Source organism: Manis javanica, chromosome 2 (assembly GCF_040802235.1).
Source record: "Manis javanica isolate MJ-LG chromosome 2, MJ_LKY, whole genome shotgun sequence".
Lineage (NCBI taxonomy): Eukaryota > Metazoa > Chordata > Mammalia > Pholidota > Manidae > Manis > Manis javanica.
Window position 1 is genome coordinate 32,023,501 of NC_133157.1, and position 16,985 is coordinate 32,040,485.

General features: G+C 40.4%; 1 protein-coding gene and 1 pseudogene across 2 annotated transcripts in view; both read right to left on the reverse strand.

Annotated features, from left to right (window-relative positions):
* The window catches only part of ANP32B (acidic nuclear phosphoprotein 32 family member B), a 34,062-nt gene continuing 17,077 nt past the window's right edge, over positions 1–16,985 (reverse strand). For both annotated transcript variants that reach the window (XM_017644141.3, XM_073227223.1), the window contains exons 3-7: positions 11,321–11,443; positions 5,714–5,903; positions 3,371–3,495; positions 1,684–1,753; positions 1–440 (exon numbers count right to left, since the gene is read on the reverse strand). In XM_017644141.3, the coding sequence (XP_017499630.3) occupies positions 373–440; positions 1,684–1,753; positions 3,371–3,495; positions 5,714–5,903; positions 11,321–11,443 (576 nt within the window). In that variant the 3' untranslated portion in view covers positions 1–372. The remainder of the gene's footprint in view (positions 441–1,683; positions 1,754–3,370; positions 3,496–5,713; positions 5,904–11,320; positions 11,444–16,985) is intronic.
* LOC108386334 (cytochrome c oxidase subunit 7C, mitochondrial pseudogene) lies at positions 1,760–3,364 on the reverse strand (annotated as a pseudogene).

The window sequence follows — 16,985 nt, forward strand, 5'->3', positions numbered from 1 at the left end:
CCCAAAATGTTAAGATTTTATTTACAAAGCTTCTTTGTTGTACAGAAAGTAAAAATGCTGTTACAATCTCAGTGTAACTGGCAGCCACAGACTGTTGATTCACCAGCTATCCATGCTACAGCAAGAGTCTTACATGAAAACCTAACAACGCTTACAATTTTGTTGGGGTGAAGTCCCCAAGCTTGGTGGTGGATTTCCAAGGGGACTAAATGAAGGAAGGTGGAATGTCACAGGAACTATTCTTTGGCTCTTTGGGTGGGCAGGTGTCCTGGGGTTTGTATCACAGCTACCTTTTTAAAAAACAGCTACCAAATCCATATGAGCAGTCCAACCAATACTGAACAGTTCTTTTTTTGCAGGTTATTTGGGGTCTTAATCATCTTCTCCTTCATCATCTGTTTCTCTCTTCCTCTTTTCACCCTTTCCGCTTTCTTCCTCCTCTGTACAATAACAAAAATTCGCTTTGAGAAAATTGGAAAGGTACTTTGCCTAAATTATTGCTAATGGAGGCAACAAAAAGGAATTTTTGATGGTTTGCAGATTAAAAAGATGTTAAGCTTGATCAGACCGATAGATGGTTAAAGCATTAATAGTGGCCACCACTGAACCAAGAAGAGCAAATGGACATTACTATCTCAAATCACAGCAAAGTTAACTCAGTTTTGTTTTAAAGTCTCCATCTTCCAAATATTTATCTTTATTACACTGTTGGTCTCAATAATTAGACATTAGCAGTTATTAAAATGTATAGCAAGGACTTTTATAGTTAGCTATCCTGTTTTACAACCAGGCTTACTAACAAGTGACCTTGAGCAGGCCACTTAACCTCTTTAACCCTCTTTCCTCATTTGTAAAATAGGGACAATGGTACTGACTTTATAGGGTTAGTCTGAGGATTAAATAAGATGATACAAAGTATTCAGCCTAGAACACAGAAAGACTCAATTGTAGCAAGTTATGTTAACAAAAAAGGTTATTTCTTAGAATCCTTACATATTTGAGCCAGAGAGAACAACACATCCTCCTGTTTTTTTCAACTAGTAAAACTTGATGACTATTTCAAAGAAAGTAAACCTGCATTATGTTCCAAAAAGCTTCTTAAAGCAAGGACCTGGTCCTACCATTGTATCCAGTATAAATTTAGTCCAGTGCCTGACACACACAGAGCAGATGCTAAGAAAGTACAAACCAACAGAAAGCACAACAAACAATCTGGTACTCTGAAATCCACACAAATCTGAGAATCTGTACTTTCAATGAGCGAAAAAGAAATAAACAGATGTTTCATTGGTTTTGGTTGTAGAAGGGAAAGGAGTTAACACTAATAAAATTGGAAAGGTGCTATTTTATATCCTGCAAAAACTATGATCCAATTAAAACTTTAAATGAAAGAATTCCAAACACAGAAATCTCAAGCCTGGCAGTTACCCAAATTATGGGGTCTAAAAACATATTGAAGTACTGGGGCCTTCTGCCCTCAGACAGGGATTAGTAATCACTGTACAGCAAGCAGGTAGGCTGCACCAACAGACACACTGATGGGGCTGACACAAGTGCCTGTGAAGATCACCAGGGTAAATGGCATTTTATTTTCTTCCCTGTGGTTTCAAATTCTAAATTAATGGACATTTCACCCCAATTCTGAGCTGACGAGGACCAAAATGCATCATGCATTAGACCCACCTTCATCCTCATCTTCATCCTCATCATCTTCATCTTCATCAACTTCCCCATCATGTCCAAATTCTTCTTCCTAAAGAATGGTAAACAGCGTACCATTTTAAGATTAATTCTGCCAAACTGAGAAGTACAAAGAAAAATACAATTTGCCAATAAATTTAACAATTCATCAAGGAGAAAACTATAATGTTATTTTTATCTACTTTGATGTACTGAGATCTGTTGATTTTTCCTAAGCTTAATTTAAAATTTTCTTTAAAAATTGCTTTTCAGAAATAAGCATTTTATTTGCCAGATGTTAATACACTTACAATGGATAATTCAAGAAATGACCTAAAAATCTTGAATTTCAAATCAAGTCCTGACAAAGATTTCTATATGCCCATTCTTATAAAAAGCTTCATTCAGGAACTTAATTTCATTAAACACCTATGAGATTACAAAAAGTACTCAACCTTAGTTTTGTTCTATCAAAAGAATGCATTGACAGCATCTCATTTACTTTGCCTATTTTCACAAACCTCGAGAGAAAAAAAGTCACTTCTCCCTCCTGTCTTCCTGTCCTGATGCATTCAGCTCCTAGGCAGTAGTATATTACTGCCTCTTTTTTTTTTCAGAGAAGCAGCAGTAAGGATTCATGCCATTTATTTATAGACATATCTAATAAGTATGTTGAATTCAAAGTCTGATCCATATTCAAAGAGACTGCACCTCTTAAAATGCTTCTCTTCCTATCTGTTTCATGAACTAAAACATCCTTCTTTCTTAAGGAGTTGGTGTTTTACTATAGTGAAAGGTGCAGCAAATCCAGACCCAAGGTACATAGTGTCATCATATTTAGTAACCGCCACTTGCTTTCCACTGAAAATGGCAAGTTCTTCCCTGAACCCTCCTCATAGTGGTTCCTACAGACCACAGAGACTGTGAAACTTCAGATGCTCTGTCCCAACATAGAGCTGTTGGAAGCTCTGTGAAAGCTGCAGAGACTGAAGATGAAGAAATGGTCAGACTACCTGCTCTTTTAAGGCAGACCACATTCTTCTTTTTTTAAATTTTTTATTAAAGTATCATTGATGCACAATCTTATGAAGGTTTCACATCAACAACATTGTGGTTTCAAAATTCATCTATATTATCAAGGCCTCACCCTCCCACTGCAGTCACTGTCTATCAGTGTAGTAAGATGCCATAGTCATTACTTGTCTTCTCTGGGCTGTGCAGGTAGGACCACATTCTTATTTTTGTATCCCCAACTCTTTAACACAGCAAGCATGATAATACACTTACAGAATTAAGCTGAATATAGAAGAACAAGCTCACACTTGGTAAACCTACCCTTACCCCCTTCAATACAGCAAAGGGGAGGACAGATCATCAGTTCTCAATGTTTCCAGTTTTCTTACCCTTGTCAATGAATACTCAACTCGAAGCTTCCTCCCAGGTTAAACAGTCAAGACAAATCTTGCCAAGTCAAGCACTGTGTCTAGTTAACACTCAGTAAGCACTGCATTTAGCATTTTTATTAAAAAGTGGAGGCAGCAAGAGTTAAATTAATCTGGCTGACATCAATCTAGTCACAAACATACAATGTCTTCAGAAGGCCATTTCCTCTTTTCCTTGTTTTTTAAAAAAAAATCCACTTTTGTTTTAACTACAAATAGGAAGCAGGGCAGCAAACAATTGCACCGACCTCCCCACTGACTTCATCTTCATCCTCTTCTCCTTCTACATCTTCGTCTTCATCTTCGTCCTCGTCATCATCAAACTCTTCCTCCTCACCATCCTCATCCTCCTCGTCCTCCTCATCTTCTCCTTCTGAAAGAGTCCAAAAGGGATTCATTACACCCTTGATATCCCGGGGGCACACCGGCTAATGGTGATGAGGAGATTTGGGTTATTCCACAGGACAAATGCTGGGATATACCAATGTCATGGCAAACCACAAACCACAGTCATCTTCTTTCTCTCAAGCTGCTACAGCTCAGTGCCTTTGCTCAACAGAATCCCATAAAATCTGGAGGCCAGAAGTTGCGGTGGACTGGATGTATACAATACTGATGAAATTTTGCTTCAAAATAAAGGAGGACAAATTACATAGGGGTGTGTATGTATAACACAAGATCAGCCATGAACCAAAGTTCCTGAAGCTCAGTAAAGGGAATATGAAAGTTAGTTTTACTATTATTTCTACCTTTCTGTATATCTATGATTTTGTGTATTAAGAAGACATCCCCCCCCCGCAAAAGTCAGATCCTTATCTGAGTTAAGGGTACAACAACAAAGCCAGCTGCCCAAATCAGGAACCTGGGTGCAAATAGCACTGTAACTGGGGGAGGCAGGCTGAGAGGCACTGATGTCCTCTGTCTCTATTCCATTCGCTGCAGGCCTCTAGTCAAGCCCTCTCCCCGTCGTAGGGCTCTCTGTGCTCCTTCTGCCCCTGCATGTTCTTCCCTTTCTTCTCTACCTGGGTTAACACTGACTCAACTTTGGAGTTTCAGGTAAACATGTCCTCAGGCAGACTTCCTCGGTCTCCTAATCCTAGCTCACATGCTCTCACATGAGGACCTGTTGCTTCTCCATTATCACATACTCTGCTTGAGATTATTTATTTAATTATGACTAATATATCTCTCCTTAGTTGACAGTAAGGTCCAAGAGGACAGGAACCATGTCTGTTATTTTTTAATTTCAAAACTATATTCCCCAGTGCCTAGCACATTAAGGATGTGCAAATATTTGCTGCATGACTCATCTTCCCTCTCAGGAACTGCCCTCTACCCTCCAAGAAATTTCCTTTACAGGCTCCTCACATGCGGCCCTTTGACCTGGTCAAGGTGAATTTAGACTATAAGTGGCACAAAGAGTTTTCAGGAATAAAAACCTGCAGTGAATGGAGTAAGTCACATAAACATTTGGAACAAGTGAGATGTCCTAGTCTGTGTCCACTTTACCACCGCACATCTCATCATTTTGCCTTGTCTAAAATACAGTACAAAACTGTAAAAATGCTTCCAGAATACTACACCATTAATTGTACCCAAGGTGCCTAATGTTTTTCCTCCTCTACTTTTCTTGACCATTTCCATCTTGTATACTTTTATCTTTAAAAAAAAAGAGAGCTTTAAAATAATGCTTTGAATACAGTAATATGAATTCCAGCAACGTCAGGGGTACTAGGAGAATAAGTTTTCTCATGCTGACTGACATGAAAACTGATCACTCTGCTTCCTCTGAGCTACTTGGGAGGCAAGAAACCTTTGTCTTGAGAGTAACTCAGAGTTGAGTCACGATGCAAGGAAAGCACGAGTTCATGAGGAGAGACATTCTGGGTAGAAAACACATAAAGATTCTTAAAGGTAACTGGATGTTAAAAACCTTGACCAAATGTAAAAAATAAAAACTATATACTAATTCCATAGTATGGCCAGAGATTACTTTCTTTATTAGTGAAAAATGGAATCCAACACATAGGATTTAAAAATCATCACTTTCTTAAACTCTAGTTGTCCACTGAAGACAGGCAAGCTATTTTACTTACATTTGCATATAATGAACATATACTAGGTATCTACTAAGTGCTAGGTCCTCTGATAAAGACAGAAAAGACAGTCTCTACTCAAGAACATCATCATAGCATAGCTGAAAGGGACAAGGACAGCAGAGCATGATAAGTAGTCAGTGAGGGAATGATGCTCTAGCATGCACAGCAACCTAACCTAGCTTGTGGGTATCAGGAAATGCTTCCCGGGAGACATGAGACCATGGTCCTTAGTAAATGGTAAACCACAAATACTTCAATGAGTTGGAGCACAGTCTATGACCCTAGGTTCCGAATTCAAGAATAATTAACTAAAAAATCATTTCTATTTTGAGTCATTTGAAGGTTTCAATGTTCCAAGAGCTTATTACAATTAAAGAGGTCCTAGCTCCAAATCTAATGGAATGCTTACAAAAATATAAATTATTTTTCACAGCAAGTGTCAGGATGTTTCTAAGGCAGAAATCAGGTTCTCTTCCTGGTACAGTCACTCACCTTCATCTTCCTCTTCTTCATCCACACCATCCACTTCAGCATCTGAGTCAGGGGCTTCCTGATCCTCTCGGTCGTAGCCATCCAGGTAGGTCAGCTGGGGCAGGAGCTTGAAGACACTCTCTCGGTAGTCATTCAGGTTAGTAACCTCACAGTTAAACAGATCCAGGCTTTTCAGACATTCCAACTTTTTCTGAAGAAAAGGATCAAAGAAAACACCTTCTAACCCAAAGGAACATAAGCAACAAAACCCATCTTCTGAAAAGGTAAAATTCTAGGCTCTGTATTCAGTCAGCTGCTACCCAATCAGCCTTAAACACGGGAAAGTGTTCCAAGCCCTTTGCAACCTTTGCATTAGCAACCTTTGTATTATAATAAGACACCAGTTTTCAGCCGGTCTTTTCCTTCTACATCTTTATTTTTCTGACAACTTTTTCTGGCAGAGTAGTCTTAAGAAATATGAATTTGGAATAATATTTATTAAACTGAATCTTTTCACAATATGAGACAAGTCAAACAGGAAATTTAGTATTATGGTTCAAAATTAAGTTTTAATGTAGAGTAATTAAACAGCCACTAAGAGCCTGCTGGGTATCAAGCATAGTCTTCAGTGCTCTGAGGCCAGTATGGAGACAAGAAATCAATCAATCTCAAGGTGCTTGAGATTTCTACTTGAGGACACAGATGTGAAATATTAGAAGACAGAATATAATAAAGCATGAAGTGTGGTATGCAGATATTTTCTAGGAAGACAGGAGTCAATACAGGCTGGGAAAAGAAGGGAGATTTAGAGTTGAAACTTCAGAAGGAGAGAAACATTACACTCTTTTCTTCTTTTTTAAATTCTGGGTGAAAATACTGACTCTATTACCAGACCTTTCTGATGTAAAATTCTTCTTACTTTACCATACCTTGAAAATTTGTTGCAATATCTCATTTGTTTAGAACCTCAGTTTCATCTATCCATAAAATAGTTAAGATCTAAAAACTCTGCCCAAGAGAAGTTTTGAGTAGCCAAAGCAGGTAAGAAAATGTCCAGGTATTTTATTCAGATCTTCATTTATTATATGAGCATACTAATATTTCAATCCCAGTTCTATTAAGTTTTGATTAAGGGTAAAACTAAGAGATTGGGAGGGTAGAGGTAATACTACAGGCAAGTAAGTAGACAGCAACAGAAAGCAACAGCAGACCCTCTTAGGGAGAAGGGGCCATTGCACAAAAAGGAAACACAAAACACTAAGTACTATGTAGCCTGGTGTTTTCTAGAATAGGGGCAATAAGCCCAGCGGGCATGTAACTTCATAAATGTCACTTTTAATGGTTCTGAATCATGAGAAAAGGCTTGGTATTCTCTATGAAAGCAGTACTAAGTATATACACACACACACACATAGATACACACATACATACATATATATATGTAAATATCTTAGGATCTCCACGTAGTTGCAAAAAATAAATATTCATGTATAAAGGCTCTGGTGCTTTACTGGAAAGGCTATTTCAACATTCACAAGGACCTGGGAAGAAACGCAGATAAACAAAACCTTGTCTTCACAGTCTTATGGGAGTTGTGTAATTCTGGGGAGTTGCAGTATGATTTGAAAATCTTTACTCTAGAGCAGAACTTGGCAAAAGATTGTCTGCTGGCCCATTCAGGTCCACTGCGTGTTTTTGTAAACTAAGTTTTATTGGAACATAGCCACACTTGTTTATATATTATACATGGCTTCTTTTGTGCTATAATGGCAAAGCTGGGTAGCTGTGAAAGAGACTGTATGGCCTCCCAAGCCTAAAAGATCTAACTGGCCCTTTAGAGGAAAGGGATGCTGACCCCTACCACTTACAGAATCTTCATCTTGCTGGTTAAAGAAGAGGTTCCCATATGTGTTTTATTCGCACTTAGCAGCCTTGGGAACAAAGAGCAGGGTATGGCAATAGGGAAATGTAGTCCTTCAAAACACCAATGTACAATGATCCAAGAGTTTGTGGATTAAATACTGTGTTTTATCTAAGTCCCCCAAAGTCTTAAGAAACTGTCTCTAGCCCTCTAATCATAGGGAGAACTGTTTTTATGTTGTGTAGTTTTCAGATTAGGTTCCCTACTGGGCAAGCCCTCACCTCCAGAAATCCAGGTATGACTTCTAGCCAAAGAGGGAAAAATGTTGAAATACTATCCCAACAACTAGCTAGCTGGGGACTCTTCACAAAAAGGCTGACTCTATACCAGCTAAGATAAAACCACAAGAAAATTTAGGCAGCTTTTCCAAAGAGGCTGAAGTCTAAAAATTCTTCAATCAAAGGAATGAGCCATTTACTTCTCAAAATTATTCCCTAGTAATGGATGCACAAAAATGCATGTAACTCCTGATCTTTAGTGCTCCATAGTGCCTCAAGCCCCTTCTCTAGTTCTATCAACCTTCCCAGTACACATGGCCTCCAAGGCTCTCCTGTTTCTGAAACTTGATGAATCTGTGACATTTTTGGGTTACTTCTTGAGAAAGGACCCATTATGAATAATCCTGACATGCCAAATAGTATGCTGGAAAATGAAGTAAAAGCAAACAGCAATAAAATCCCAAGTAACTGTAGTACTCTAGAACTGTTTCAAGTAGTAAAATTGTGCATTAAGGCCCAAAATACACTATACACAAATTATTCAGGATCCCAATGTAATGTGAAAATAGTGCTTAAAAAAATCATAACTCTACCATATCAGAAATTCAGCCTAAAACTAATAGGCTAGCCATAATAAACATTAAACATTTTATTAACAATAATTTTGCTTGCCTTCTTAGAATTTAGAAGGGCTTTGGGGGATGGATTGGATGGCCCAGGTCTCTTAAAAAACGTGTCCAAGGAAGTTTGAACTGATGCCTTCTTTGTCTCTCGATTAATGTCCCTGTAGCAAGCAGAGGCATTCACAATCATTGCATTGACTGTAAGAACTGGGCTCAAAGTAGACGGTGTTCAAAATGTATGTGATTAATGAGGATGAGGATGGTATTCTTCCCACTGAAGAATCCTTTCAGAAGTCAACATGGACCCAACATTTCCCCCCTCCACCTCTTCCTATAGTTTTATTTTATTCCAAGTTGTAACTTCAGGAGACCTACCTAGCATCCCCAGGAATCTGAACAGCAAGTTCAGGAGAATGGTGGGCGCTCAGGCTTTTCTAAATAGCCCTGGGTGTGCAGTGCTGTGGCTTTGTCACTGGTTAGCCAAGTGTGTGACTCTGGACAAGGGATTCAGCCTCTCCTAAGCCTCAGCTTCCTCATGTGTAAAATGAGGGCCATACTATTTCTATCCATTCTGCAGAAATGTTTTTTGAGGATTACTAGTGAGATTACATACACAAAGCATCCAACTACAGTGCATGGTACATAGCAGACTCCCTAAATATGGTAAATACAACAATGATTGATTCTCATTCTTCACTATCCTAGGATACTGAGGCTTTTGCAGCCACCAAAGGACCCTTGTACATCACTGACTAGGTCAGGAACACCCAAGCACACAACGTCCACACAACGTTTGCTTCGGATCTTCCTCTGTGTGCTAGGACACTGACAAACGCTTCTGAGGAAACCTCAAAGGAGCCTCAGGTTGCAATGAGAATTAGATAGTAACCAGTGATCCAGCATGGGAAGGTAATGCCTGGTACTGTGATCTAGGAAAAAGTGGGTTCCTATGTTACAGTGACCCTCAATTGGTAGGCCTGGCATTAAGACATGAATAGTAACAGCTTAATACAGCCCATCTGACTAGGAGACCATCAGCACTTAATTTAGTGCTCCGGCCAGAAACCCTAACAGGCCTGGGTATGTAATCAGTTTTGTAGGTAAAAAGAGAAGAAAAGGACCCAAGGGCAGTGGAAAGAATGGTGGACTTGGATTTGGATCCTACTCTGCCATTTATCCTGTGGCTGTCGAGTAATTATTTAAGCTCTTTAAACTCGGTTTTCTCATCTCCAAACAGAGGACATTCTCTCTTCTCTGGGTTATGTGAGTATACAACGGACACACATTAATGTCCTTGAACATAGCAAAATGCAATAAATACAATGTGTGCTTAAACACTGGAAATGACTGTTTGGGAGGAGAATAGAACTAATGAAAATGGAGGAGCCCAAGTATCTGGGTGTACCTAGAAGAGAAAAAAGGGGCAAAACTCTTGGGCTTATCTTCATGGAGCAAAGGTGAGAAACAGGCTCCCCAAATTTATGAGAAATATGAGCTAAAGTGGTCCATTTAATAAAGCATAAAAATAAAATGGGTCAAAGGTGACTGAATTTACATTGAGGCAGAATCTCAATTCTTAAGAGTGAGAAGAGCCTATTATTTCTAGCAGGAAATACTCTTCATTAAAAGAATCACAATTTAACTCTACTTTCCCTAGAATAATCAACAGAGCATTCTGTACAAGTGATGTCAAATCCAAGTATTTTACTGTAGTACCACATCAGAAAAGGTAAGAGTGCAGAGGATGCTTTATCCTCCTGGCTTCTGCCCTTTTGGATTCTGCAAGACAGCTCCCATATGCTGCATAACCCCATCCAATCAAAGTCTCCAAGTTAAGTCAAATGGAAATACTGACTTTACTCATATCAGTAACAACAGAAAGAAGCCATAGGCTTCTTTGTGTAGTATGAAATAAGTTTAGAGTTCCATTAGCTTCATTTGAATTCTACCTCTCTGCCCAATTAATAGAATGTTAAATGACTAATTTACCTAACTATGGTATTCTATTAATCATTTAACAATCTTGAATTCACAGAAATTTTCAGGTGGCAGCCACTCCACAGCCTGTGCAGCTGTTCATACCCTGCATTAACCTCTACCTCCAGAAGCTCTATTCTGGCCATTATGACTTCACATTGACTCAATCCCATTAGCACAGCTTCCCAATTTAACAAAGCAAAGGAAGTGTGCATCTTATTCTCAGAACTCCTGAGTGAAGGAAGGCACAGATTATCCTCCCTGCTTCCTAAGTGAGGAAACTGAGGCCCAGAGAGAAGAAGCAATTTGCCCAAGGTCACACAGCAAGTCTATAACCCAACTGGCACTTAAACCTAACTTTCCATAACTTAGCTCATTATATAATATATAAGACCAAGGAGGATTTTGGGGTTCCCATGCAATTAGGCAACAGTGATCCAGTTAGGGCACAAGATCATGAATTAGAAGACTTCAAACTTACTGAGAGCTGTCCTTGGACTATTCCATCTACAATGCAGATATGCCACCCAATATAAATAGCTTTTTTATGTAAAATTTAGTATAGAATAGCCTCGCCAATCTGGGGAAAAATTTTTTAAATAAATGCTTAAGGCTATAGTCAGTATATGAAATTTAAAAAGGACAAAAAAGAAAAGAATTCCCATTTGAAGGAAATCACCACAATTATCAGGGAGGGAGAGCAAAGATTCAGGAACAAACATAGAGAGGCCCTAATCTTTAAAACTAGACTCCTTCTATGAAAAGTATTGTAATAAAAAACCACTACTTTCTTGATCTACTATTATTTCCAATAATTTCCCTCACTATAAAGTAATATGAAAATGAAAATGACCAATAGTCCTGGTTTCCAAAGTCTCAATTTACTTACCAAAGGTTCCAAGGTGCTGATATCTTTCAGTTTATTTCCACTTAAGTTTAGATGTGTGAGATTTGGAAGTTTTTCTGCTAACATGTCCAGACCTCCAAAGATTCTATTGTCACTGAGCTCAAGCTGCAAGAGAAAATGCACATAGCATACACCCAGAGAAACACGTATTATTAAGGTATTATACATAGCAAATACAGTTCTTCAAGACTTATCAAGATCAAATGATCTCTGTTTTTATTAGGGCATGTATGTTCATTTTGTTTGATTAAACCCAAGTAGTTCACAGATCCTAGGAATATTTGAGGCAGAGGAGAAAACAGGGTAGGAAGAGGAGAGTTGTGTCCAGCTGCTAATCTTTAATTTGCTCAAGAACTGGCCCCTTACACCAGTGAATACATTTCTAACCTAAAAAGTAGGTCAAAGCAAATTAGAATTCTTTGAGAAGTTGTAATACTCTATACCTGCCAGGAAGGGTAAATGGTCTGTGCATTTTAAGGAGCTTATTCCACGTGCCAAGCAAAGATGCACTATGCCCATTTAAAACTTAATCTGGTTTTGTACAGTGCTGACACACTGTGGGGTTCTACATCTAGAAGCTATTGGGAATATTGCTCTGAAGGCTATGGGAGAGGTACAGGGCCCAAAACAAGCCCTTAAAGAAGCTTTGTGACCTCAAGAAAGAAAGTGGGGTATAACAGCTTCGAGGCTAACAAAACCAACTCCCAGGAGGAGGCCACTTCTTGAGTAAACCTGGCATTAGCCTCTTTAAGAACCTACTCTAATTTCTCAGCTGCAGGTCAAGTAGCACAGCATGTGGTATGTTCACCAAGGAGCATTAGAGTTCTAGAGAAACTGGAGCCTGGAAAAATTAGATGGTTGACAGCAACTGACTGAACCTCTTTTTGCAGATGAGAAAACTCAGGCCACACAACTGGTTTCAATTCTCTATTTTAAGTGCTAACAGTAACGGTAACTCTATCTAACCCTTACATAGTACCTAAGTGTCAGGCAAGGTTCAGAGTACTAGGAATACATGAACTCATTGCATCTCACAATAAACCCTATGGGGTGTGTAGAATTCTTACCCTTATTTACAGATGAGGAAAACGAACTACAAAGAGACTGAGTAACTTGCCCAAGATCACACAGCTGTCACAGTGGTAGAAGTATGATATGAAGCCAGACAGGCTAACTTAAGAAGAATCCATGCCCCCTCACTAGGCTACATACCTAGGATAGCGTAATTTTTAAAAATTTAAATATTCATTGAAGGAATGAGTTTAAAAAACAACTCAAGTCTGCTGCTTAGGTGTCATTCAATATTTCAGAAGAGGAAAACACAACATTTCAAACATATTTTTCCTTCTGATGGGATATTCTATTCAAATATCTAGTCATGGGCTAGATTTAAAAATACAAGTCTATAATCAGCGTTTATAAAAAAACTAAGTGTTATTGAGGTTTTAGTCAATCAAAATAAAAACAGAGGCCACTTGTCTTGGTTGGTTGGTTGGTTGGTTAAAATATTACACATGTCATAGTCACATCCTTTCAACATGAATATCTCAGGGAGTATAGATAACAGTAATATGCCTGCCAAAGCATTTAGTGGCATATTTGTTTTGAAATGAAGTCAATGTGTAAATTTAGGAAACCTGTGACCCTTATCCACCAAAATTTCTTTCAGAACCTGTTTCCTGTTGAAAGACAATCTGTGCTCTAGGGTAGGAAGAAAAATCCTGATCAGTTGTGAGAATATCTAATCTGCCTTTGAGTTTGATATATAGCTTTCGCCACTCTTCTGCACTCACTAACCCTGCAAGTAAGTGATTAACAAGACTTCAGAAGGATTTGACCAACCCCCTCTATATAGATGTCTCCTGTACATTTACATTCTGAGTAATTCTAACAGTACACAGACCACAGTAAGTTCAGGAAAATTGATCAGAATGCTAGGAAAACAGAACACAAAACACATACTAGGATCTGCTAGCTTCAGGTTTATGCAGATAGATGCTAAAAAGCCATCAGTTGTTTAATGGGCCAATCTGAGCTTCCAATGTTACCAATAACCCATGCAAATATAAAAGGACTACACTTCAACTTCTAAAGCAAGGTCAGCTGAAAGTCATGAGGACTGCCTAAACATTAATTACCTAAAGAAGACAAAGAAGTAAAAAGCATTTCTGATTTTTAATTCATGTACTCAACCAAAAACAAATCCTTAAGAAGGGGAGCCAAGATGGCGGCGTGAGTAGAGCAGTGGAAATCTCCTCCCAAAAACACATAGAGCTATGAAAATATAACAAAGAAAAATCTTCCTAAAATAGAGACCACAGGACACAGGACAACATCCAGACCACATCCACACCTGCAAGAACCCAGCGCCTTGTGAAGGGGGTAAGATACAAGCCCCAGCCCGGCGGGACCCGAGCGCCCCTCCCCCCGGCTCCCGGCGGGTGGAGAGAAACCGGAGCAGTTTTTTTTTTTGGCGAGCGCTTTTTGGAAGCCTTAGAGGGACGGGCCCCCGTTGCTGGGGAGGCAGGGTGGCGGGACCGGTGAGGAGGTGCCTGGGAACGGCGCCGGAGGACAAAGAATATCCCGCGTTTCTCCCTGCGAGACCTGGGGGCGGGTGCCTGAGACTGGTGCCTGAGGACGGAGGAGGTCGCGCGTTTTTCCCCTTTTTTTTTTTTTTTTCTCTTTTTGGCAAGCGCTTTTTGGAAGCCTGGAAGGGACGGGGACCCCAGTGCTAGGGAGGCACGGTGGCGGGACTGGTGAGCGGGTGGCTGGGACCGGTGCCTGAGGACAAAGAATATCCCCCGTTTTTCCCTGCGGGACCGGTGGGCGGGTGCCTGAGACCGGCACTTGAGGACAGAGGAAATCGCGCGTTTTTCCCCTTTTTTTTTTCTCTTTTCTGCGAGTGCTTTTTGGAAGCCTAAAAGGGACAGGGACCCCGGTGCTAGGGAGGCAGGGCGGCGGGACTGGTGAGCGAGTGCCTGGGACCGGCACCTGAGGACAAAGAATATCCCGCATTTTTCCCTGTGGGACCGGTGGGTGGGTGCCTGAGACCAGCACCTGAGGACGGAAGAAATCGCGCGTTTTTCCCCTTTTTTTTCTCTCTTTTTGCCAAGTGCTTTTTGGAAGCCTTGAAGGGACAGGGACCCCGGTGCTAGGGAGGCAGGGCGGCGGGACTGGTGAGCGGGTGCGTGGGACCAGTGCCTGAGGACCAAGAATATTGAGCGTTCCTTCCCTGCGGGACCGGTGGGTGGGTGCTTTTTGGAAGCCTTGAAAGGACAGGGACCCTGGTGCTAGGGAGACAGGGCAGCAGGACCAGTGCGCGGGTGCCTGGGACCGGCACCTGAGGAAAAAAAAAAAAAAATCGCGTGTTTTTTCTTTTTTTTTTCCTTTCTGTTCCCTCTCTCATTGTTGCTGTTGTTGTTTTGGTTTGGAGAGTGCTTTTTGGAAATCTTAAAGGGGCAGGACAGGTCACTTAGACCAGAAGCAGGGAATCTGGGGATCTCTGGGCACTCTAACCCCCTGGGCAGCAGGGAGCACAGAGGCCCCTTACGGAGATAAATAGTCTCCTGGCTGCTCCCCCTCTAACGGGGCTCCACCATTTTGGAGGAACAGCCCCAGCCAGGCCAAGCCCACAGCAACAGTGGAGATAAACCCCAAAGCAACTGGGCAGGAAGCAGAAGCCCTGTCTGCGCACAGCTGCCCAGCACAAGCCACTAGAGGTCGCTATTCTCCCAGGAAAAGGCTACAAACCAACAAGAAGGGAAGCTCTTCCAGCGGTCACTTGTACCAGCTCTGCAGACTATCTCTATCACCATGAAAAGGCAAAACTACAGGCAGACAAAGATCACAGAGACAACACCTGAGAAGGAGACAGACCTAACTAGTCCTCCTGAAAAAGAATTCAAAATAAAAATCATGAACATGCTGACAGAGATGCAGAAAAAAATGCAAGAGCAATGGGATGAGATGCAGAGAAAAATGCAAGAGCAGTGGGATGAGATGCAGAGAAAAATGCAAGAGCAGTGGGATGAAGTCCGGAAGGAGATCACAGATGTCAGGAAAGAGATCACAGAAGTGAAACAATCCCTGGAAGGATTTATAAGCAGAATGGATAAGATGCAAGAGGCCATTGAAGGAATAGAAGCCAGAGAACAGGAACGTATAGAAGCTGACATAGAGAGAGATAAAAGGATCTCCAGGAATGAAACAACACTAAGAGAAATATGTGACCAATACAAAAGGAAAAACATTCGTATTATAGGGATACCAGAAGAGGAAGAAAGAGGAAAAGGGATAGAAAGTGTCTTTGAAGAAATAATTGCTGAAAACTTCCCCAAACTGGGGGAGGAAATAATCGAACAGACCATGGAATTATACAGAACCCCCAACAGAAAGGATCCAAGGAGGACAACACCAAGACACATAATAATTAAAATGGCAAGGATCAAGGACAAGGAAAGAGTTTTAAAGGCAGCTAGAGAGAAAAAGGTCACCTATAAAGGAAAACCAATCAGGCTAACATCAGACTTCTCAACAGAAACCCTACAGGCCAGAAGAGAATGGCATGATATACTTAATGCAATGAAACAGAAGGGCCTTGAACCAAGGATACTGTATCCAGCACGACTATCATTTAAATATGATGGTGGGATCAAACAATTCCCAGACAAGCAAAAGCTGAGGGAATTTGCTTCCCACAAACCACCTCTACAGGGCATCCTACAGGGACTGCTCTAGATGGGAGCACCCCTAAAAAGAGCACAGAACAAAACACACAACATATGAAGAATGGAGGAGGAGGAATAAGAAGGGAGAGAAGAAAAGACTCTCCAGACAGTGTATATAACAGCTCAATAAGCGAGCTAAGTTAGGCAGTAAGATACTAAAGAAGCTAACCTTGAACCTTTGGTAACCACGAATCTAAAGCCTGCAATGGCAATAAGTACATCTCTCTCAATAGTCACCCTAAATGTAAATGGACTTAATGCACCAATCAAAAGACATAGAGTAATAGAATGGATAAAAAAGCAAGACCCATCTATATGCTGCTTACAAGAAACTCACCTTAAACCCAAAGATAAGCATAGACTAAAAGTCAAGGGATGGAAAAACATATTTCAGGCAAACAACAGTGAGAAGAAAGCAGGGGTTGCAGTACTAATATCAGACAAAATAGACTTCAAAACAAAGAAAGTAACAAGAGATAAAGAAGGCCACTACATAATGATAAAGGGCTTAGTCCAACAAGAGGATATAACCATTCTAAATATATATGCACCCAATACAGGAGCACCAGCATATGTGAAGCAAATACTAACAGAACTAAAGAGGGAAATAGACTGCAATGCATTCATTGTAGGAGACTTCAACACACCACTCACCCCAAAGGATAGATCCACCGGGCAGAAAATAAGTAAAGACACACAGGCACTGAACAACACACTAGAACAGATGGACCTAATAGACATCTATAGAACTTTACATCCAAAAGCAACAGGATATACATTCTTCTCAAGTGCACATGGAACATTCTCCAGAATAGACCACATACTAGCTCACAAAAAGAGCCTCAGTAAATTCCACAATATTGAAATTCTACCAACCAATTTTTCAGACCACAAAGGTATGAAAGTAGAAATAAATTCTA